A 25315-nucleotide genomic window follows, 5' to 3' on the forward strand; every position below is an offset into this window, starting at 1 on the left:
GCATTTTTCGGGAAACGAGTGGTCATGTGACACTTTCTCAGCCATCTTGTGGATACGCAAAGAGCGACAACTCGCACCCAAATTCATCGCTGTCAGTTTAAAGCAGAGGTAAGACAGCGAGGCTGGTGTACCCAGGTTTGCTGGAAAATAAAGCGTAGCTGAGTATTATATTAATTCCAGTGCTGTATGGCCCCCCAAACGTAGGGACTGAAATCGTTTAGCCGAGATGTTGTTCCCCCGCATGGTTGCTTCATGGCCCTGAAGCCTCGGGCTCAATTATTGGCGGCTGCCGTGTAGGAGAAGAGTAACGCCGGTGTAACTGTAGTCAGGAAACTTGTAGCTAATGTTACTAGCCGTGTAGCTATAAACCCCTATAGTAGGCCGCACGAAGGATTGTCGGGTTAAAGATTAACTCGTCTCAAACCTGGACTACATTAACGACAGTTTTGCTTAACACTATTATTTAATATGTGGTATGCCTACCGTTAAGCGTGGCTAATGCTGACAGACATGTGTTGTAGCTAACTAGCTAAGCTAGCTAGTGTACAGCTGGCACAAAAGTCACCACGGCACTGATTTAACTTTAGGCTAATATTCGGTAGCATGACGCGCAAGCTAGCTAATGACCACAGTTTTCTAATAACTCTTCAGAAAGTGCATTCATTAGGCGTTTATATATCTACATTTCAAATAGTAACGCTGGAGAATTATAAATTGACTTATTAATGCTGGACTTGAGCTAGCAGTGCTAGTTAGCTAGCATTTAGCATATGCATGTAATGCTAACTAGTTATCTGATTTTCTTGTAATCGTGATCCTGAATTTTCTAGATATTAGTTATAGCTTGTATGGTTGGTTGACCGATTTTATTGTCTCTACTGGTAGCCAGAACAACGGACAGATCGACAGTCCTGGAGGATTTTAAGTGTCGATGTAGCTACTAGCCTTTTAGCTAAGTAGCTAACATTACGACTGACATTTACCAGCTTTACACGTCCATATGTAGCCGAGCTCGTCACTATACACCGTGTTCTAATGGGAACGTAGGCCTGAGTACACGTCATGTCCGTGTGTGGGTTTTAAATTGGCCAGGTCACTTCATGGAGTTTGCTGGCTTGGTTAGTTGGCGATGGTGGAATCCCAAACGGCCAAACATGTCGAGGCCATCCCTTCATATCCCTTGGAGTGAGTGCACTTGTCTGTATTTAGTTACTTTAGGAGCTCAGCTAGCTACACACTCTTCTGCTTCCTCGGGATGATTGCCAAGTCCAAGTAGTTTCAAGCTTTTAAAGTGGACACTGGCAGTGAAATAAGCACTGCTTTAGATTTTTTTTTTTAAGCTACTCTAGGTGCCTGCTGGAGTAAAGGAACACATCATGGGTAGCAGCCTGAACAGTGCTGAGACGTTTGACATTTCAGACGGCACCTGTTATTTTGAAAGTTGACAGCTTTGCAGCTATCAGCAGTTGTTGAGATGGAACACACTGCAGATAGGGAATACCTCATGAATCAAGGTAGTTTCAGCGTTTTCATTAGATTAATTTCAGCTACAGGGCGACACGGTGGTGTAGTGGTTAGCACTGTCGCCTCACAGCAAGAAGGTCCTGGGTTCGAGCCCAGCTTCCGGCGAGGGCCTTTCTGTTACCCCTTTTCCACCAAATCAGTTCCAGGGCTGGTTCGGGGCCGGTGCTGGTTCACAGCTCGTTCAACTTGCGAGCCAGCTGAGAACCAGTTTGCTTTTCCATAGCTTGCGGTGCTAAGGGAAGCCATGTCATTACGTTGCTGTATACGTCAGTTACGTCGCTACGTTTGCATAAACCTTGGCGCGAACATCGAAGCAAAAACAACACGGAAGAAGCAGCAACAATAATAATAATAATGGATGATTTCGCGTTTGTACAGCTGCTGCTTCTTGTCGCTTAAAAATGGCGATCTTTCACGGTCTTGTTATTGTTGTTGGTCTTAACAACTCCGCCCCCCCGCTGACATAAGCGGTTCTTTCCTCTGGCCCAGCAGAGAGTTGGTGCTAGCCTGGAACCGAGCAATTCCAGCGTTATGGACGTGACACTTGAACTCAAAATGGCAACAAATGACCCAGTGCATGTTTTATTGTCTCCCAGTATTTAAACAGGTATTGCATATTTTAAGGCTGTACCATACTGGAGAAATGATAGAACAAGAACAATTCCCATAGTACATCTAGGGCATGCCAGAAAATGCCAATAAAAGATGCGTTATGGATGTGACAGAAAAAGTATCACTTTTCTTGGGTGACTGTACATTTTTATCAAACTCTGTGAAATTGTAAACCTAATGTCGAAATGGAGATATCCATTTGATAGAGGGGTCCAAGGTGAATATTAAAAAAATCTTTGTTTAAAATATTTTGTATTTCATGCAGAGTTTCGGAAGGAAAAGTCAGCGTTATGGATGTGACGAAATTCCGTTATGGATGTGACGCGTCTGAAATAGACATGGCATACGTTTAGAAAATCAGCAATTTAACCACCATAACCCTTTGAAAAACTCTCTAAATATCAGCTAAAACTATCAAAGTTCTTAAATAATATTTAGGATGGCTATTGTTTTGCTGTTTTGTGGATTTTAGCATACATTTCTGTGGCTTGTGGCAATAATATAGAATTGTACATGATCAAAGTTGATTTTAGCTTGGGTTTTACATTATAAGAAAGAAAGACTGACAGTGACATATTAGGTTGGTTACAAATTGGTTCAACTTGTTCACATCTGTAAAATACAGGCCTAGGTGATATCTCTGGGAGTGGTTTTGATGTATTACATGTTGCTTTATTTTTGCATGGTGAGGTTGACATTTACATGGAATTGCCCAACTGGTTTTTCTGGCCCCAGAGCCAGTTCTTTGTCAGTGGAAACAGAAAACCCGGTTCCAAACTAAGCACTGGCCCCAAACCAGCCCTGGAACTGCTTTGGTGGAAAAGGGGCATGTGTGGAGTTTGCATGTTCTCCCCTTGTCTTCCGGTTTCCCCCACAGTCCAAAGACGTGCGGGTTGGGCTAATTGGTGGCTCTGAATGGACCGTAGAATGTGAATGGTTATTTGTCTCTGTATCAGCCCTGCGATAACCTGGCGACTTGTCCAGGGTGTACCCCGCCTCTCGCCCGTAGTCAGCTGGGATAGGCTCCAGCTTGCCTGTGACCCTGTAGAACAGGATAAGCGGATACAGATAATGTATGGATGGATGAATTTCAGCTACACTGCAAGGACAAGTTCTTGATTCCAGTTTAGGCTTGCTGCTTAAATCTTAATCTAAAATCATTGTTGGCATTATCTGACGTGTAAAGCTGGCAGTCGTAATGTTAGCTACTTCGCTAAAAGACTAGCATGGCTAGCTCAGATAATCGACACTTAAAATCTTCCATGACTGTCGATTTGTTCGTTGTTCTGGCTACCTTTAGAGAGAGAATAAAATCGGTCAACCGTCACGCAAGCTCTAACTAATGTATCTAGAAAATTTAGGATCACGATTAATATTGTGATTTTAATCATATGAAGTGATTAGCACCTTTTGTGTTTTTTCACCATTTTGTTCATGGTGTTTCTGGTCTGAGACACAAATGTAAAATGTGCATTATAAAAAAATCATGTTTAAATGCAATGGACTGCTTTCTCACATGGACCGTAATGGCTTTTGTGCTCAACAGGGTATGTCAGAGGTGATTTTAAATCCTTCATGCTTTCGTTTTCAAGGCCGAACAAAAACTGAGTTTATTGTCCTTAAAAGAAATCACACATTTGGTAAAGAGCAGCTAGCAGTTCTTAATTTATATTATTCTTTTTAATTTGTGTCTCCGTTATATTGGCAGAAATTACATGCATTACAATCAGGAAAATTGTTGCGAATTCTGTCAAAGCCGAACAAGGCTGAAAGAGTTTAACAAATAACGTTGCTCATTTGTGGCATGTTTTGGATGCAGATTTATGCTGAATTGCTTCATGTAAATGTCCGGTTGGTTGGAATGTGATCTGTAAGTAGTTGCACAAATGTTTCATGTGTAAAGCAAGCCAGAATGAAGCGGCAGTCTGTGGCAAAAATTGATGACTCCAGACGAGAGGTGTGAGACTGGCTCTCTTTTGTCAGTTCTGCCTGAAAGAAAGAAAAAGACTAGGCTACTCTTCCGTGTTCCCATGGTTGTTCTTGTTTGTACCTGCATGATATTTTCTAATGAACGTAAAGAAATTAATAATTTGCGCACCAGAGACCATAAGTGGACTTATTCGATTTGAGGCCATGTTCTCTGGAGAGAGGAGGGGGAAAAAAAAAACCTGTGTAAATATTTTTTCTAGTGTAAACATTTCATACTAGTTTTATCCAATATTGATTTTCCCTGCTTACAATTAACCGTTTTCAAAAGTTATAAATGATATATTTTTAGGCCATAACTTAAAGAAAAAAAAACCAAACACTTCCATCATTTCAGGTTTGAGAAGGGTACAGGGGGCATAATATAATTTGTGTAGTCGTGAACTGCTTGCCTGTGGTGTTCCCCAGTTTTGAATCTGACTCTCTCTGTTGTGCCTTTTCCACCAATGCAGTTTAAGGGCCTTTTTGGAGCTGGTGCTTAACATGGAACCGGTTCTTCATATTTCCACAGCCAATTAATTAACTGACTGACTGCCAGGAAAACTGGTTTGAGGGTGGCACCAACGATTTCCCAGTCTAGAACCAAGAGTCAGGGGCTGGAGGCGGGATTATCGTGACTAACAAGACCAACTAAAACATTAACAAAAAAAAAAAGAGCAAGTGTAGTGTCTAGTCTTCCTGATCTGTTAGTCTGCCACAGGGTTTCTCCCAAATCTGAAATATACTTGTGGTAGCTAGTGGAAAGGGCCAATGTTACCTGCTGGCACAAAAATGGTCTCCTACATGTGATTTTTGGATTGCAATGGAATCTGTTCGTGCTGTGAAGGAAAATAAACCATTTGCTTTTAGTTTTCTATCTGTAATTACCTGTCAAAACAAAAATGCCCTTTTAATTTCTGTTCCTGACCTGAAAATAGAACAACCAAATGTTCACAAACCGTTAACGTCCTTTTAGTGCTCATTTAACCTCCTAAGGCCCAAGCTGTTTTTTTACATGCATTTTTTATTTCTCTTTGCTATTTGGGCTTATTAGAACCTGATTAGAATAAAAACTAAGCATCATCTTTTGATAAGATGTACTTTTAGAGAAAAAGTATGTCCACATATGTGGATTCTTGTTCCGAATTTCCATAAAGTGCTGTCCACGCATGTGACCGCTAAGCCCTAGGAGGTTAAATAGACTAGAAAAAAGTGCTGTTGCAAAGTTGAATGTGCTGACTGAACCTCAAACCTCTCACTTGCACCAGCCCAGAATTAGCACCTAGTTTGTGCTGGTGGAAAAGAGAGATTTATTAGAGTCGGCATACCAGTGCTGCATATTGACTCGAGTGTCTGTTGAGAATATGCAATGCTTGGGGGGGGGGAGGAATCTTGAATAGTATAGGGAATGCCAAATTGCAAACAGCTTCCTTTTCTTAAAGGGGAACAGAGGGCAATATATAGAGTAAATATAACAATAAAACACACATTAACGAACCTTATTCAAGACTTACAAAAGTTTTTTGTTCTAAGGTTGGAAAGTTATAGTGTTTTGAAAGTAGCTCGAGCAAACTATTTCCGCAGTTTGAACAGCCCGCCATGATATTAATTTTATCCAATCAGAATGCACGTTCATTTTCTCTGTGTAACACTCATGACGTATGTATGTGCCCAGTTTTGTTGGCTCATTGAGGTTGGGAATAGCACGTGTGAATCGGAAAGTAGGATGAATTGTAAGTGATCGGCTACACAATGCCACCGTGTGTTGCTTTCGGGTGTAATAACAGGACCGATGGAAAGCATAACGATCCTCTAGACGTGTCTTTTCACTCGTTTCCGCTGAAAAACACCAAGCGAGTTCGAGCTTTCTTCTCTTCTTTCGTCATCACCGGAGTCGAGAGTACCTCTCCTAGGTTCAAACTGGTAAGGCCAATTTATGCTGGCAACCCAGTCCTCGCAGATAGCGTCGCAGACAGTGTCTGCGTAGCCCCCCCACCTTCGCAGACGCTCGGTGCGCACCTCCCAAAAATTGTGACCACCGCAGAAGCCTCGCAGACAGCGTCGCAGACAAGAGGGCTCTGATTGGTCCGCTGTACACCCGGTTTGGTTTGTTTTCACGACCGGCATTTTTAAAAACACGAGCGAAGATGGAGCAGCACGAAGAGCGGTTGATCGAGGAAGTACGTATATCTATACGACTCCAGTTCTAGTCATTATAAAAAAAAAAGTTCTAGTCATTATAAATAACCGGAGGATAAACACTCCACTAACCACACCCACCAACTACTCCTAGCGACTTCGCGCCCCCTTGCGTTGTGCCGGTGAATAACATCGCGCACGCCTATTATCCCCGCTCAACAATAAATTACAACTGTCTGCGAAAAGCTATCTGCAAAAGCCTTGTCGCACGAGCATGCAGAGGCCTGTACCCTTCTAAGCCATAGCCTGCTTGCAGTGTGTCTTGCGGGATCTCTTCGTATGATTCGACAGAGCTGTTGCTTTCACTTGATGCGCCCGACGCCATGATTACACGCTTCTCTCCTAGTGCAGTGGGTAGGGCTGACGTCACGGTCTTTTAAAAATAGCGACTCTTGTGCCGTTTAGCGTACCGACTATTATATTTACAATTACCAAGATATTTCGTTGTTTTCTAGTATATAAATTTGATAGAATACTTAAGAATACATTACTTTGTCACATCAGCAACTGTATATATTATATTTGGTACCCCTTTAAACTAGTCACTCTAGGGTCTAACGTACTGGTATTGTACATCCTTGGTAGTGCACTGCATACTGCATGCCATACAAGAGCCACAGAAAAAGACTCGTGTGGAAGAGCCAAATGTAATGAATTTTTCTGTCAAGCCGCTGAGAAAGCATGTCCTGTGTGCCATTAAAAGCAATCGAGTAGCTACTTATGAGCCACTAGGCTAATGTGGCCCTTTTTTTGACCAGTCATCCAACCATGACGTGTTCACATGTAAGTGGCCTTTTACAATTTCAACTACTGTGCATCTGTAAATAATAAAATTCACATTGAGCTAATTTAAAAAGAAATAAAGATATAGTCACCACACATTAGATTCAACTTTACTGTCATTGTGCAGAGTCCAAGTACAAAGCAAATGAAATGCAGTTAACATCTAACCAGAAGTGAAAATGGCAAAGTGGAATATTGAGTGATGCAGTGCAAGAAAGAGACAAATGAGGTAGGATGGTAGTAAAGTACAGAGTGGCATGATGAGTAACATGAGTCCCAGGGCATGGATTAATGTAATCCAACGCAGTACAGTACAGTCGAACCAAAATGCAAATGGAATTGTGAACATGGATCCAGTGATATGAGTGGGATCCAGAGATGCTATGATGCAACTGAATTTAAGATGCAAATAGAAGAATGTGCAAAACTGTAATTAGTTCAGGTGTCGAGCAATGGCGGGGCTGGGGGAAGGAGGATTGTGAGCAGTCAGAGGGTGGACAGTTTATGGGATGGGAAGCAGCTGTTTTAGCCAGTTTGTGCAACAACAGAGGCTTCCTGGGTGGGAGAGGATTGAATAGTCCATGGTGAGGTTGAGCAATGTCCTTGATGATGCCTCTCACCCCCCCATAGACAGTGTTTGTGAGGAATGTCCTTGATGGAGGGTAGCTGTGCACCAGTGAGGTGTTGGCTGGGTTTCAGCACATGCTGGAGGCCTTCCAATCAGAAGACCTTCACTTGTGCAAAAAAGATGACTTCATGCAGGCCTTGGTCCAGTACCACTTTGCCCTTTGTCTAACCAATGTCACACTGCATTTTTAAACAACCCCCCCCCCCCCCCCCCCCCCCCCCCCCCCAGAACCTCATGTTTGTTTATTGCATAAAACGGCTTAGAAGAACCAAAGATCAAGATGTTACTGCATTTTAACTATATAACAGATGAACATTATGATCACTCACAAATGAAGTGGCTATAACTCTTAACAATAGGACATGTCCAAATCTGCGATAGAATGGACGGTAAGCAAACAGTTGGTTCTTGTACTTGATGTCTCGGATGTGGGAGAAACAGGCAGGCATGAAGACCTGAATGAATTTCACAAATCGTTATGGCCAGGCAACTGGGTCAGAGCATCACTGAAAATGGCTTCTCTGGTTCCTGGTCAACAGTGGTCCAAGGAGGGACAAGCCATGACTGGCGACAGGGGCCTGGGCTACTAATTCTCATCAATCCGCAAGGGTAAAAAAGAAAATATATCATCTGTCCAAAGCCAACAGAAAGGCTAATGTGACACAAGAAAATCTGCTTTGCGACAATGTCTATTGCGAAACGCACTATAAAAAGTCTTAATGACGGTTGTGGGCAGAATGTGTCACAGCACATCCTACTGTGTGTAGGGCTGCATAGTGACAAACTGGTCAGAGTGCCCATGCTTACTCCTATCCACCATCAAAAGCACCTACAAAAGGCATGCAAATGTCAAAATTGGACCTCGGAGCAATAAAAGATGATCATCTGCTTCAGCGAGCTCTGTTTTCTTTTACAACCTGTGGACGGCTGGGGACGTGTTTGCCGTTTACCTGGGCAAGTGAGAGTACCGGTATGCGCTGTGGGAAGGATACAAGCTGTTGAAAGGAGTGTGATGCTCTTGGCAGTATTTTGCGGGGAAACCCTGGGTCCGGGCATTTCTTGTGAAAGTCACTTTGGCTTGTGCCACCTAAACGTTGTTGCAGACTAATGCCGCTTTTCCACTACAAACGCGGTTGAGTCGGGCTGAGCCGTGCCGTGCTGAGTCGAGCTGAGTCGAGCTGAGCGGGGCTATTGAAGTTGCATTTCAACTACAACCGTGCTGAACTGTGCTGGCTGGAAGTGGGTGGACACATTGGGTGGAGTTAGCGAAAGTGGGTGGACGTCACGTGATGTCGTTAAGCAGCGCAAACAGTGACATCAGTGACCTTTTAAGCGGTAGTCTCACGACCCGAATAGTAAACAATAAACATGGAGTACATGGAGTCGTTAGTGTTGCTGGTCTTGGTTCTGTGGCTTGTTGTCACCGACAACGCAGACAGATACTGGCAAGAGCGTATAGATGAGGCGAGGTGCATAAGGCTTCAGAAATTCTCGTAATTCGTAATTATTCTTCTTCCGGGTTTACGGTGTTTACAGATCCCAGCGTGCTCGCGGGGCGTGTGTGGGCATGTGAGGACACTCCTCCTCACCAATCAGTGCACAGGGGAGTGTCTGCTCACGCCCCCAGCCTCAGTCAGCACGGTTTGGCTCGCTTCAGCCCCACTCCAAAACGGTGCGAGTTTTAGGGGCTAAGCAGGGCTGAAGCGAGCCGAGTCGTGCTGTTCTTTGGTAGTCGAAACGCGAGCCGTGTCGGGCTGAAGCGAGCTGAAGTGAGCTGAAAAAGGGTAGTGGAAAAGGGCCATAAGTATACTGCTTCATGACAATCGTACTCCCCGTGGTAGCGGTCTCTCTTGACAAGACAATGTCCCCTGCCACACTGTACTGTTTAGGAATGGCTTGAAGAACAGGACAAAAAGTTTAAGGTGTTGCCTGTGGCTCCACCTTGCAACTTGCAGGACTTGAAGAATCTTCTGCTAACATCTTGGTGCCAGATACCACAGGGCATTTATAGAGGTCTCGTTCTGAAAAGAGCCGCTCTGCCACGTGCATGTAATAGTGGTTGTGCAGTGCTATAGTCTACAACTTTTAAGCTCACAAAACTGACAAATGATTTGTGCAGCCTTAAAAGAAACACTAGTGAGATGGTGCATATGGTTTCAAGCCTTATTTTTAAAATCACCTTTTAGTATTTTTGGACTTCCTGATCGACTTTGAATAGCCACAGTGTGGCATGTTGTTGAATGCATGGTAATTAATCACCAAGATGTTTGTTGAAATCACATTTTGGACATGGCATTTCTAGTCTGCTAGTTTAAGTTCTCAGGCAATTGAAGCTGTCTGTGTTCAATGAGCACACCCTTCCCTAACTGGGCGAGTCCTTAAAATAGCTTTGGCTCCAGCAGCAGTCTAGGCATTGAGGTCAGTCTTTAGAAGGGAATGAACTCTATCAATGCTTTTGAGCGAAAAGAGTGCCACAGTAGTAGTTTTCAAAAAACTAACACCGGTCCAGTGTTTTCCCCAGAAAAAAATTAAAGCCCTAAATTCTGGCATGATAAAACACAGACAATTGAGCGCCAACACCGCAAAGTGAAACTAGGTGGGTCCGGGGCATCCCCCCCCATAAAATTTTTTGAAAATAGATGCTCTCAGGTGCATTTTCAGGGTCTCTGAGAGGTTTTAGATACATGATTATAGGGTAGATTTTACCAGTTTTTCAATGATTTCGGACCTAAACAGTATTAATGTATACACATATTTGAAATTTCACCTTAAAGTTCAACATGCAAGTTAAACTGTTTTGTTATAGATTACTGAGGTATATGATAGATTTTCAATCTACGGGGATTCCTTAATGATCTATGATCAAGTCGTGTTGTAACAAAAATGTGCATGAAAATATGACCGGTGGTTTGCTCCATCTTAAGCCTCGGTCACAACCGCCCGTACGTGCTCCTACGGCCGGTCTACGTGCAAGAAACGCACGGAGGGTGTGCGTGTGACGTGCTGATTTTCGAGCCGTAGACTGGCCGCAGACCAGCCGCAGAGGTTCTAAACTCTACGGGCGCTTACGTTTTTTTCAGGTTGCAAGACAAACTTGCGGCCAACGTGCGTCTTTCTCCATGAACAAAAAAAAAACGCAGCGATTTGGGAAACGCCAAAAATCGCACACCCAAAAAATCGTACGTCCGGTTGTGACCTAGGCTTTATGCAAGCCAATGAAGAGAATCGATCATCATGACCTCCTGTTGATAACAAAGGGCTCTGAACCTCAGAACTGCCACCTTAAAATAAGTTGCTGTATTACTATAACTGTAATGATTTAGAATGTTTCTGATGCAATTACCATAATACAGTATGTGTAACTAAGATGCACTGAAAAGAAAAGTAAGGCAGCTGCATATTATAAAGTTTAAATTTTGGCACTTTATTAAATGGACTAGATTAAGATTAAAACATATATTTAAAGGGAAAGAAAACTTAATTCATACATTTAAGTTTGCAGAAAGATTATGTACTTAACACATTCATGAAGATAATTTAAGTGTCAAATGTAGCACAATTTCAAATAATAACGATAAGCATATTTATTTGGCAGTGTGATGTCACTGTGAGCCTTTAACAAAAGAATAATCCGGAGCCGCCTTTTGTTAAATGGATCCCAGTGACATCACACTGCCAAAAATGCTTATGATGATTATTTGAAATGATGCTGTATTTGACACATTTGGACAACTTCACTTTGTGAGTGTTTTATAAGGACATAATCTTTCTGCAAACCCAAACTAATGAATGAAGTTTTCTGCTCCTTTAAAGCAGATTAATTCTCCTTGGCTTTTGTTCGGCCCAATGTTGGGCAACGCTCTCATAGTCCATCTCGCTGTCATCCATGCTGATGTGGATCAGATTGTCCAGCGAGTCTTCTCCTAGCTTATTAAAGTCAGTCAGTCGGCTTTGTCCGTCTGGTGGGGGACAACATCAGCAGCCAGCGAGATCGCTTATAATGAATCGGAAACTTCCGGGATGTCTGACGTTTTCTTTCGATATTTTTATTGGACGGGTTTGAACACGTGATCTTGACGTAGCCAACAGATTCGTTTGTTTACATCATACCACGCGGACATATTACTTTGATGGAATCAACACAAACATTAGAAAAAAAGACCGCTTGTTTAACACTCATCAATCAGTATGTAAATGGATCTGTTATTTGCTCTCCTATGTATCTAGTTACTTGTGGGCAGGAAATTTAACGTATTGGTTAAATCTAAGAGTATCGGATTTTAACTAAAGCGACTAAGCGTATCGGCAGGCAGAGCAAGCGTATCGGGCCCGATACGATAAAACGCTTTGGGGAAAACCATGAGGTCACCTATTACCATCTTTGTGTAACCTTAATCATGGGAATCGTGTCCGACGTGACGGACGCAATGTCAATCTGGAAAGCCAGGCGTGGCCAGTAGGGCTGCACAATATATCGAAAAAGTATCGATATCGCGATATCATAGTTTGCGATACACATACCGCAAAAATTACTTAAATTTCGATAAAAGGCACATTTTTCTGTGCCGTCCAATCACATTTGAATGTCAACAAGCGCCGCGGGATAACTCCGCCCCCTATTGCAAAACAAGTAAAAGCCTCGTGGTGATGGCGGAAGGCGGGAGCAAGTGTGGTGAGACAAACTTGTGTGAGGAGGAACTGGTTTCCAAAAAAAAAAATGCACGTCTGCTATTTGGAAGTACTTTGGATTCAGGAGGGGTGATGTACTGCAAACTCAGGTACTTTGCAAGACATGTACCTGTAAAACAGTGGGGGGGCGGCTCACTGGGACAAACACTGCTGTACAGAAACATAAAAACATAAAACCGCGCTCTCTCTCTCTCTCTCTCTCTCTCTCTCTCTCTCTCTCTCTCACACACACACACTATCGCTCGCTCACTCACACACACTATCACTCTCTCTCTCTCACACACCACTGCTCTCTCACCCGCATGTGTTGTTAACAGATTGTGTTTGAGTTTATGGTGAATCTGTGTCGCTCACCTTCATCTCTCGGGAGCCGCTGAAATTGCCATTTTGAATGCTTTATGTTAATGTAATGTAGTTTTCAGTTTTTTGTTTACTTCAACTTAAGACATTTTCTGCTGCGCTCACAAAAATTAAGAGATTTAAAGATGATTGATGGACACCATTGCAGGTGTAGCCATGTTTTTCCAATAAAAAATAATGTTGGAATGGAAGCGATGCATTGGGTGTTTTTTTAAAATGCTAGATACAGGGCAGAACGGCGAGTAGAGGTAAGAAAAACATTATATATTTAATTATCGTGATACATATCGATATCGAGATATTCAGTCATGTTATCGAATATCGCATATTTTTCTGATATCGTGCAGCCCTAGTGGCCAGGACCCTAGGCTAGCCTACAAGATGGCACTGAATAGTAGGAAGTTGTTCTTGGCACCTTCTAGCATCAAACACAGGAAAACATAAAGTGCCTCCTGCTAGAATCAAATGGAATGAAATCCCAAGTAAATATGTAGTTTGCAAAGTTATTTGCATGGTGACCTGATTTTGTGAACTGCTGATTTTCAGCATGCGTAATTATGACAACAGTTGCGGTTGTTGGAGCATTTTGGATGCATGCTGGTTACAGGAAAAAGTACAAATTATAAAGCTGACAGGAGTGATGGCCAGCAGACACACTTGCTCAACACCAATCACTTCTAATACTGTGGTCTCAGTGTTCCATATCTGTAATGCAGAAATAAAGAAAAAGGCAGGCTAAATTTTTGTTTTATTTAACATGGTTTATTTGATAATACTTGTCTGGTTTGCATATATAGGTCAGACATTTCCCATGCTGTCTCTCTAGTGTGGGAGGGGGTAAATGGTATTCAAGTAAAAGTCAGTTTATTTGCAAAGCACTTTTAAAGGGGAACTGAAGTCATTTTTAAACTTGCTATATTAATGTGTTATTCAGTGAAGTTTTTGGTTTTATTAACATTATATCATGACTCGTATTGGCATGTTATATTACACTTATCTGCCTTTTCGGTTTTTAGCCATGTTGAATGTAGTTCGTTTGGTCCACGGCAGGCGTCGCTTATCCGCGCGATCTTCACAAGACTTGTGCGAGATTTCAAACGTGAAGTGTCGGCGCTGCCATTTTGAAAACTGTTTACGCAGCGGCCAGATCGCCATATCATTCCAATTTAGATTAATTTCGAGATTTGCCAGCTTCATCAGTGATGGAGATTACTCCATGCGACTTCGAACCAACGTGGAGTAGAGACGAGTTGGAAAGACGACAGGATAGGGACGAGTCCGTCGCGCTGGGATTTACGTCATTACTGTCGCACAATTAAAATGTGGCAGATCAGGCGGCTGGTGGGTTTTCAAAATAAATACATGCATGTATTTTTGTGATGAATACATATTATACTGAGCGCATTTCCCACATAATCCTCACTAAGGTTTCGGACAGCACTGCAAAATGGCGTCCACACTATATAGTGCCCTATATAGTTAGTCTGGTTAACACCAGACCATATCACAAGTGAAATATGGTCTGGAATCCGCCTGTTGAATTTCTCGTAGGGGAGGTGTGGTTTACGATTGTCAATGGCCGTTTATTGGACGTTGCGAATGTCTATCATTTGGCGTATACGTAGCCCATGGCCAATCATGGCAGTTGTACCCGGTGACGTAGTTAGAGAGACGAAGAGGCGAAGAAGAGAAGGAAAGAGAAAGAGAAGGCAAAACAAAAATAGGAAAACAATGGCACTGAACGATTACTGCCGTTTGTGCAAGACAAATATGAGAGAAGCTGGTTTGGTTAGTTTGGTTCGTATCGCTCGCCGCCATGTTAAATGTGATCCGCAAACAGTCCCAAATAAACTACAAGCTTCCGTTTGTCGAGTAGTACGCGTCACCGTCTTTCCACCCCTCCCCACTCTCTGACTGGCTCCCTAACTCAGGCGAGCCTTTAGACCAGTTTCCATGCTGTCTTTTCAGATCGGAACGATTGTGCAAAGCAGCATGGGATTTCCCAGGCTACTATATAGTGAGTAGGGAGCGATTTTGGACATGGATAACTTCTGGCTTGATTACGTCAGCATTCGAAAGAGGGCGCACACGTCTTTTGACAACATTGGCAGATGTTGGTCACTTTGATTTCCACTGTACGTTTTCCGTCCTACGAAGTCTTGCACAGGTCTCGGCAAATCTCGTTTACGGCCATTGCTTTGACATATGGACTGATATATTACAAAGCATATTTCACTCATAACTCGCTATAGCGGGCGGCACGGTGGTGTAGTGGTTAGCGCTGTCGCCTCACAGCAAGAAGGTCCAGGTTCAAGCTGTGCGGAGTTTGTATGTTCTCCCCGTGTCCGCGTGGGTTTCCTCCGGGTGCTCCGGTTTCCCCCACAGTCCAAAGACATGCAGGTTAGGTTAACTGGTGACTCTAAATTGACCGTAGCTGTGAATGTGAGCATGAATGGTTGTCTGTGTCAGCCCTGTGATGACCTGGCGACTTGTCCAGAGTGTACCCCGCCTTTCGCCCATAGTCAGCTGGGATCCTGTAGAACAGGATAAAGCGGCTAGAGATAATGAGATGAGGTAAGAACTTGCTATAGCAGTGACAAAATAGCTGTCAGAAATGCATTCCTACATTTTATAAAAGGAGATAGAATTTTGATGATAAATTTGCATTCAGTTCCCCTTTAACAGCCATTGTCGCAAATCAGCTTTGGGCAATTCCATGTAAATGTCAACCTCACCATGCAAAAATAAAGCAACATGTAATACATCAAAACCACTCCCAGAGATATCACCTAGGCAATAAACAAATAAATACATACATAAATAAATAAATATTTTGATCACCTAATATGTCACTGTCAGTCTTTCTTATAATGTAAACCCCAAGCTAAAATCAACTTTGATCATGTACAATTCTATATTATTGCCACAAGCCACAGAAATGTATGCTAAAATCCACAAAACAGCAAAACAATAGCCATCCTAAATATTAAGAACTTTGATAGTTTTAGCTGATATTTAGAGAGTTTTTCAAAGGGTTATGGTGGTTAAATTGCTGATTTTCTAAACATATGCCATGTCTATTTCAGACGCGTCACATCCATACCGGAATTTCGTCACATCCATAACGCTGACTTTTCCTTCCGAAACTCTGCATGAAATACAAAATATTTTAAACAAAGATTTTTTAATATTCACCTTGGACCCCTCTATCAAATGGATATCTCCATTTCGACATTAGGTTTACAATTTCACAGAGTTTGATAAAAATGTACAGTCACCCAAGAAAAGTGATACTTTTTCTGTCACATCCATAACGCATCTTTTATTGGCATTTTCTGGCATGCCCTAGATGTACTATGGGAATTGTTCTTGTTCTATCACTTCTCCAGTATGGTACAGCCTTAAAATATTCAACACCTGTTTAAATACTGGGAGACAATAAAACATACACTGGGTCATTTGTTGCCATTTTGAGTTCAAGTGTCGCGTCCATAACGCTGGAATTGCTCCTTTACAGAAAAATAAAGACTTTTAAACATAAGCTAATTTTATTCCTGATGAGCAAACCTGAGGTGATGGTGGCAAGGGGAAAAACTCCCTCAGTGACCCAAGGAAGAAACCTTGAGAGGAACCTGATTCGTGTCATTCATCAATAGGCAAAAAAGCTATACATGTTGACTGACTGGATATGAGTAGTTGCATGCTCTGATTGATTGGCTACTCTACTACTAAGATATCAGCTCATATACCGTGAATAGAGAAAAACAAAGTGGTGGTGCGTGTTGCTGAACCAGTCAAGGATGAAATAAAAACTACTTGAAAACAAAACCCAAAAAAAGCAACAAAATGTGGAATAAAAGTGTTTCATGGTAAGAATGGTGTGGGTTTTTTTTTTTCCCCGAGAATTATTGTAGCATTTTTCACAAATTGCTGCAATCATTTCACTGGTTTGTTTACATTCTAAGTGGAAATTTAATACATTTTTGTATACATTTTTTTAAATCAAATTTGCAAAAAAAAAAAAGGCTATTTCTCAAAATCCAGTGAATGTGGATATAATAAAACAATTATTCCACTGGGCGGCACGGTGGTGTAGTGGTTAGCGCTGTCGCCTCACAGCAAGAAGGTCCTGGGTTCGAGCCCCGGGGCCGGCGAGGGCCTTTCTGTGCGGAGTTTGCATGTTCTCCCCGTGTCCGCGTGGGTTTCCTCCGGGTGCTCCGGTTTCCCCCACAGTCCAAAGACATGCAGGTTAGGTTAACTGATGACTCTAAATTGACCGTAGGTGTGAATGTGAGTGTGAATGGTTGTCTGTGTCTATGTGTCAGCCCTGTGATGACCTGGCGACTTGTCCAGGGTGTACCCCGCCTTTCGCCCATAGTCAGCTGGGATAGACTCCAGCTTGCCTGCGACCCTGTAGAAGGATAAAGCAGCTAGAGATAATGAGATGAGATTATTCCACTCACTCATTGTACATGGCTGATAACTGATGAGGCACGCAGCACCGAGTTGGTTATCCGCTCATGTATGACTCGATTTCGTGGAATAACTGTTAAATATGAAATACTGGCTGGTAGGCTTGTCATATGACTATTATTCCTATACAGCTTTACATTGCTACAAGCTCTAGTGAATACGATTCAGATTATATTATATATCCAGACCTGCCAACTGTTTTGCATAGGAGCTCTGTAAATGTATGATTTACCACTCAAAAATATGCCCAAAGAGCAGTTTTTTTCCTCCTTAATAAAATGGAAGATGAGCCAATCAGCATGTGAATCCGTAATGATTTGCGCAAGTGTTTTTAAACTCTGATGTTAAGACATTTCCTGGCAGCTGCACATAATGGCAGAATCACCTAAAAATACACCGTTCAACTGAGTTTTTGTGATTACGTAGCCGGTAATGATAATATTCTTTCCTGCACTCATCTTAAAACCAAAATATGGAAATGTTCATTTTCTTGTCTTTTTGCTCCAACTGTTCTGGATGATTAAGTCATTTATCGCAATATTTTAAAATGGAAAATAATGATCTGGGGAAATCAGCATTCCACAAACCTATTGTCTAGAAAAGTATGCTCCTTTATGGATCTTAACTGCAACACTCAAAAATAATAATCGCCAGTAGGATTTAAATAAGCAAATACTTAAGAGTTTTTGATTTGATAATTCCTGCAGTGATTAATGTTTCAGCTGGCAACAATTCTTTTAACCCTGACTGATGCAGTGAGTAGCTTCTCATTTCTTTAACAACCATGTTGGAAGACACATCCTGTAGTCGTGGAAAAGATGTTGCTCTGTTTCAGAAGGATCAACTTCTGGACCTGCGTCTAGCAAAGAAAACGGCAAAGGAGATTGCTGAAATTAATGTAATTGGTTTCAGAACTGTCCAACACATTATTAAAGCCTGGAAGGATAGTCGTGAACCATCAGCTTTGTGGAAGAAATGTGGTCGGAAAAAAATCTTAACTGACTGATGGGAGAGCCTTTAAACGCTTGAAGTCGAATCGTAAAAAAAAAAAAGTGGAGAGTAGAACTTGGTTATGTTTGATCGTGAACAGAAGAACATTTCCACGCACAATGTGACAAGGACTCCGAGGATTGGGATTAAACAGCTGTGTGGCCATAAGAAAACCATTTGTTACTGAGGCTAATCGGAAGAAAAGGATTCAGTTTCCTAGAGAGCGTAAAATTGGAGAAAGTCCAGTATTTACCTAGCCTAGTAAACTAGACCCACCTGCCTAGCGGCCAAAAATATTTTTGCCTACGAGTGGGTCTAGCCTCGCACCATATCAACAAAACACCCCGGGCATCAAATCGTGCCCGCCAATCACAACGCAAGGTTTTTGTTTGGATTCTTTGGGCGGGCTTTTGCAGGAGTGACGACAAGGCTGCGCGACGCTGGAGAAAGCACAGCAGGAAAGATGGCTATGGCTAGTGAACAGTGCACGTTTGACTCCGCTTTGGAATCAGTTTTAGAAGAATTAGACTTGGAGTTTTCGTTGAAACATGAGCAGGAAGAGGCTCTCCGCTCATTCCTTTTCAAGAAGGACGTTTTCGCTGTTTTGCCGACCGGCTATGGCAAAAGTCTGATCTACTAGCTGCTCCGCTCGTAGCCAAAAGGATGGGGCTAGTTTGTGCAGTACGAAGAATTAATAAACAGCTTTGAAACATTACTTTTTGATTGTTTCTTATTTTCCCGTTATTTTAAATTTAAGGGAAATTATTTCACCAAACACCACTAAATAAAAACTCACAGTTTAAGCAAACACTTGAAAAAAAAAGTGTATGTTAAGTATGTGGTACAGACGCCAAACTTGTGGTCATTATCTCCAAACTTCTTAATATCTAGAACCTGTTTATTAATTAATACGCATTTTGAAAAATTATTTATTTCAAGGCCTCCCTCACTGCTTTCTGTCGCTCAGACTACGTCACAGTCACTGTTGCGCTGATTGGTCAGAGCGTTGGCCTATACGCACAGAGACAGTTTGAAAGACAGCGGGTTGTTTCTCCCACACCCTTTGGAAATGTCTACGAGCGAGGCCAGACTAAATATTCACATTTAGTCTGGCTTGCCAGGCTAGTATTTACCCTTTTCTAGATTTTATCTGATTATGGGCACGACAAGATAAGAAGGGAAGCGCATGAAGCGATGCACCCATCATGCATAGTGGCCACTGTACAAGCCTTTGGAGGCAGTGTTATGATCTGGAGTTACTTCAGTTGATCAGGTCGAGCCTCAACAACGTTATTTGGCAATAAAATTTAAGACGGCCTTTCGATTTCATAAAATCTGTGGAATTTAGTTCTCTCTGAAATTTGGCCATTGTGATATGTTTATTTCTGTAATACCTTAAAAAACCCCAGACCATTCTGTGGCTGGGAAGTTATTTTATCTGAGGGGATTCCCTAGCAAATGTGCAAGAAATCGCTCGCTTCATGCAGTCAAGCAGACAGAGGAAGTCCATGTGCACATGCGCAGGTTTACCTGCTTCTTTTTTTTCCCCCTTCTTCTGTTGGGTTTTACGGCAGTTGGCATCCAGTGTTTCATTACTCCCATCTACAAGTTTACCTTGACCGTGCACTGACAGTCACATCATTCTGTCACTAAACAAACAGCTGATTGCACCAAGGTGCTCGCTGACTACCGATATTTATTAGTTTGGGCTTGTGCTTCCTTTCCTTTGCAACATAATGTCTTTTTCTTCTCGCTTTACATTACTGTAGTTGGTCTTTCACATTTCATTTGCACACTCGCGTCCTCCATTTTTCTCTCTCCTGTTTGAAATTTGTATCCTATAATGCCTTGCGCAACCAGGGAAAGCCCACCACATCATGCGTGACACATACTTTTTTTGGATCGGGGTGAAGCAAGAAAAAATAGTGGAGAATTTAGGGCCACGTGGCTCTAAATTAATTAATTGTTCTATTAAAAAAATAAATAAAATTGGAAGTCTGTGATTTGAATTCAGTAGCTTTTGGTCCACTAAACAAAAATAATTGGGTGTCGGAAAATTATTTTTATGACCTCAACTTGGAAAATCTGAAAGTCAGTGTACGTTTAAGTCAGTTGACGACCTGAAGGTACTGAATGACCAGATTATCTTATAGAATTTTTTTTTTTTTTCTCCCTGATGGCATGGGCATACACTTGGGGCTCAAATTGTGAAAGAGTGGTTCAGGGAGCATGGGAAATCATTTTCACACATTAATTGGCCACCACAGAGTCCTGACCTTAACCCCATTGAAAGGCTTTGGGATGTGCTGGAGAAGACTTCTGGTTCAGCTCTCCAATCCTCAACACAAGATCTCGGTGGAAAATTAATGCACCTCTAGATGGAAATAAATGTTGTGATGTTGCAAAAGGTTGTTGAAACAATACCACAGTGAGTGCATGCCATAATCAAAGCTAATGGTGGGCCAGTAAATAAATTTTTTTTATTTTTGGTCCGGGCAGTGTATAAAGGCGTTGGCTTAAATGAATTTTAAGCATCATCACAATAACCACATGGGCATAATTGTATTTTGTTCTCTACTCTTTTTTTTCCCTTCCCCCTTTGTCATTATATAATTTTAAGTCAGAGCAGTAGATGTGTGTACTTTGTTATACATATAGCTGGCCACCAGTTAAATGTTTTGTATATTGTTTTGAATTTGTATTTTTCTTTCTTTAGACTTTCTAGGAAAAAATGGCAGAAACCCAGACACTTAACTTTGGACCAGAATGGTAAGTGTTAATTTTGAAATCAGACTTTTTGATTTTGTATCCAAAAATATTGGTAATGAATTGTTGAGCTCCTTTTTTTTTTCTTTCCCCCCCTCCCCGTTAATGCAACTCACTCTCACACAGGCTCCGTGCTTTGTCTGGAGGAGTTGGGAGCAGCAGCGTGGCTTCGCCGCCACTCTCGCCTGCATTGCCAAAGTATAAACTTGCAGACTATCGCTATGGGAGAGAAGAGATGCTTGCACTTTATGTAAAGGATAACAAGGTAGGCAGCAGTCCATGGATTGAACTTGGAAGAGTTATGGTGTTCATGTTGCAACTCATTTTGCTTCATTCAACTTGTTACCTTTTAAATATGTCCTAGGCAAACATCATGGGACATTTTCAACTGCACCTTTAAGTGCTGCTTTAGCAAAAGGATGGAAATTTAAACACGTCAAGTTTAATACTGAAAATGAAACAAATTATACTATGGAAACTAAATAAGAATGGACTTTCAAATATACACCAAGCTGTTCTAAGGGATGACATTGACAAGTCTATTCTGAAATGTCCAGTGTTTTTCTTAGTACTGGCTGAGACCACAGATATACTGTACACTATGGCCAAAAGTATGTGGACACCTGACCATGACGCCTGTATGTGCTTGTTTAACATCCTATTCCAAAGGCATGGTGTTAGTATTGAGTTGTACCACCTTTGCTGCTACAAAAGCCTCCACTCTTCTGCCAAGGCTTTCCAGTAGATTTTGGAGCATTAAAGTCCCTCTGCCTCTTGCCTGTTACGTAGCTAGGGTTACAGTGGGGGGCTAGTCCTCTGGTAACCGCGAGAGTTTGACTCCCCACTTGCATCTGTATTGCAGCGTGCCTTGCCAGACAGCAGTAGGTACCATTTTTATGATGGCCTTTGGTATGGCCCGACCGTGAGTAGAACTCACAATCTCCCGATCGAGAGGCGGACACGCTAACCATTAGGCCAACTCACGGTAGATTTTGGAGCATGGCTGTGGGGATTTGTGCCAATTCAGCTACAAGCACATTAGTGAGGCCAAGCACTGATGTCAGGTGAGAAGGCCCTGTGGATGGCTTTCCTATTTATCCCAAAGGTGTTCAGTGGCGTTAAGGTCAGGGCTCTGTGCAGGCCACTTGAGTTCTTCCAAACCAACCTTGGCAAACCAAATCCTGTTTTCATGGACTTTGCTTTGTGCACTGGGGCATTGTCATGATGAAACCGATTTGGACCCCTTTGTTCTAGTGAAAGGAAATTTTATAGCATACAAAGACATTTCTAGACATTCATCTGCCTCCATCTTTCCATCAAGTGTTTGGCAAAAGCCCACATATGGGGGTCGTGGTCATGCTTCCATATACCTTTGGTCATACATATCATTCACTGTTCATGAAAACTCTTGTTCTCCCCACCCCTCAAATATGAGGCAAATTCTAACGTGAATTTTAGGCACTGTGTTGTGGTTCATATTTGAAGCATCATATTGTGTGTCCCCCCCCCCCCCCCCCCCCCCCCCCCCCCCCCGATATCCTACTTCAGTGTCAAATCTTTGTACTCAACCTTGCTTATGTTTTGTTGCTGTAGATTCCTGTAGATCTACATGACAAGGAATTTCTGCCTATTTTACAAGAGGAGCCCCTACCCCCACTAGCCCTAGTCTCATTTACAGAGGAAGAACAGGTGAGGTTGGTCGGGTGATTCAACCAACATTTGAAACTCCAAACCACCATGTGCTGCAGCCCATGCGTAGTTAAGCATGGATTATACTTCCTTTTAAGACTTGGTGTAAGCACAAGCTATGTTCTGAGAGGAACACCAACAGACCAAAGTCAAGGCGTGTGCGTGCGTGTGTGGAGAAAAAAAAAAAAGTTCAGTCCTAATATTTACTAGCTGAGATGTTGCATTACAAGACCAAGAAGTTGGTCTGTCAGCAGCGAGAATATACAGTGTAGCACCATGAAAAATGGTACATGATTCCTTTGAGGGGGGGAAAGTATCCTGTTTTCTCTCAGTTGGTTATTGCCAGCTCTTTCCTAACAGCTAGTTCTTCTTTATTGCACAACAGCAGTCTGGGAAAGTGAGGGATGGAATGCAACACATGAAACCATTCACCAGATTTTTTCTAAACAAATGAGACCGGTGAATTGCTTGGAGGAGAGGACCAACTGCCATTTTTATATACAGTAGTTAGCAGATGCCTAGAATTGAGTAGTGTCGATCTGACCAACAGTGAGTCTTGAGCATCCTCCTACTCAAAAAGTATGGTCAGTTGTCCTCTCTGAGTCCCAGGCATGTTGGTATTTGTTACTTATGATTTTGTATGTTATTATGATGGGGCAAAAACTAGGATTGAGTCATACAGTTCGAGTGTGAGGGAGGATGTGTGACATGAGTGAGTAAGGTACTTTGACTTGTGCACCATTTAGTCTATTTGAATTAAACATTAGCATATTTGCTCAGTTTCTGCAACTAGATTAGGCAAGTTAGAATATGGCTACAAAACAAACTGTATGCACCAAAGCATCTCTTCTGTGAGGTTTCACTTGCAGTCATTTGACCCAGAATTGTCCCACATGCAGGAAATGAACGAAAAAGAGTCTCTTTTTTTGGGTTACAGGCAGCTTTTTTGTAGATGTAAGCTGCTTAAACGGCCAATGAGGCATAGACTGAGCTGTAGTGCTCCAGAAATGTGATTGAGTTCTGGATTGAGAAACAGAAAGTTGGATGATTTTTAAGTTATAATTATCTTTTAATTACTGTATGATGATATTTAATATCTGATCTGTGTTCTCTATGCTTTTTATCCCCCGCTGGCTGAAAGGCCCGAAGGAGGATTATGTCGTGGCGATATCTGTCCGTCCCAGGAAGCTTCTGAAATCAACTCTCTCAATTTTTGGAGGAATTTCACAAAACTTGACAGGATTCTTTGTTACATGTTGGTAATACGCATATTACAATTTCGTTCAATTCAGTCGCATTTTACCAGAGTTATGGCATAATTGCCAGCGGGGGATATTGTGCTCTCAGAGCACTCGTTAGTGATTTTTCTATTGCGATATTTCTGAGTTGTGAGGTGTGTATGCTTTTTTTTTTTTTTTTTTTTTTTTTTATATAAATATGTGCCATGTGAAACCAAACCAAAAAGTGTACAAAAGGCCAAGAAAAGAGTTACAGCTGTGACAGTCTTAGAAGAAAAAAAAAAGGCAATGTAGTACTCAATTTTGTGTATAATGGGTGAAATTGGAATAATTCTTTCTTCAGTGTCGTACATGATAAAATTTGGAGCTTTTGTAGCCCAGGTTAGCCCACATGTGCATCTAACCTTGGCCATACTGTAACATTGGGGTGTGTGTGTGTGGTTCAACAGAGGAATTTTTCCATGTCAGTAAACAGTGCAGCAGTGCTGCGCCTGACCGGACGAGGAGGGGGTGTGGTAGCAGGGGCACCACGAGGTCGAAGTTCTTCACGTGGGCGCGGTGAGTACTTTCAACCACAGTCATGCTTTCATTCCCACCTTCCTTTCCAAAAAAACAGAATAAATGAGAAAAACATGAAACTGTGTATCATGAGTGTAAACCAATGTGTCATAACCCGAATGTATACAATTTTTAGGGCTGCAACTAAAAGATTATGTTGATTTGAGTATTAAGTGCTTGCGTCAATCAAATGAGTCACTCGGACTAAGGCAATACAGTGGTTCTATTTATTTATAAACTGCTTTTGCACACGTTTTGCAGTCTGCTCTCTATTCCAAGCCCTGATTTGTTCAAATTTCAAACATAAATTCAAGGCAAATCAGTTTTGATGTGTAGAATTAATGCCAAAATTTTGTAATGGACTCTTATGTTTCAGTTGACTCTCTATGATCGACTTTTGATGTGAATCAAAAGCTGGATGGAGACTTCATGACTTCACACGATGCTTTTAAAAATGGTTGCATATGCTAAAAATTTCCAATCATCAGTACTACTGGGTTAAAAAAAAATGTTTAACTTATTCCAAGCTATTTGATTCAACTTGAAGCCCAAAACTGCATGACATGAGTTGGGTTTTGAAGTGAGAACACACTAGTTTTGTCGTCATTATTCATTTGAGACCATGTTCATTTTCAACCCATCTAGATATCATACAGACTTCTCACTTTTTAACCAAAGTGACATGACAATATTTTCTGATAGGGTAGGAAATTTAGATATGAGGATAAATGTGTGGTAGAGTTGAGAAACCCAATACAAGGCAGCTAGTATGAATGGCTCAAGCAGGGATATCATGTTGCTGCTGTTCCTCACATTCCGAATGAATCTTGCATTAAAATGT

The 25315-nt window shown here is 41.8% G+C and overlaps 1 protein-coding gene across 6 annotated transcripts in view; it reads left to right on the forward strand.

Moving 5' to 3' along the window:
- gigyf2 (GRB10 interacting GYF protein 2) overlaps positions 1-25315 on the forward strand; it is a 92267-nt gene continuing 66952 nt past the window's right edge. For 5 of the 6 annotated variants that reach the window (XM_060906090.1, XM_060906092.1, XM_060906093.1 and 2 more), the window contains exons 1-5: positions 1-108; positions 20940-20992; positions 21116-21254; positions 22583-22678; positions 24366-24474. In XM_060906090.1, coding sequence (XP_060762073.1) covers positions 20955-20992; positions 21116-21254; positions 22583-22678; positions 24366-24474 — 382 coding nt within the window. In that variant the 5' untranslated portion in view covers positions 1-108; positions 20940-20954. Of the gene's footprint in view, positions 109-12244; positions 12490-20939; positions 20993-21115; positions 21255-22582; positions 22679-24365; positions 24475-25315 lie in introns of those variants that run through there. The other variant, XM_060906091.1, reaches the window with a different exon arrangement.

Source organism: Neoarius graeffei, chromosome 23 (genome assembly GCF_027579695.1).
Source record: "Neoarius graeffei isolate fNeoGra1 chromosome 23, fNeoGra1.pri, whole genome shotgun sequence".
Classification (NCBI taxonomy): domain Eukaryota; kingdom Metazoa; phylum Chordata; class Actinopteri; order Siluriformes; family Ariidae; genus Neoarius; species Neoarius graeffei.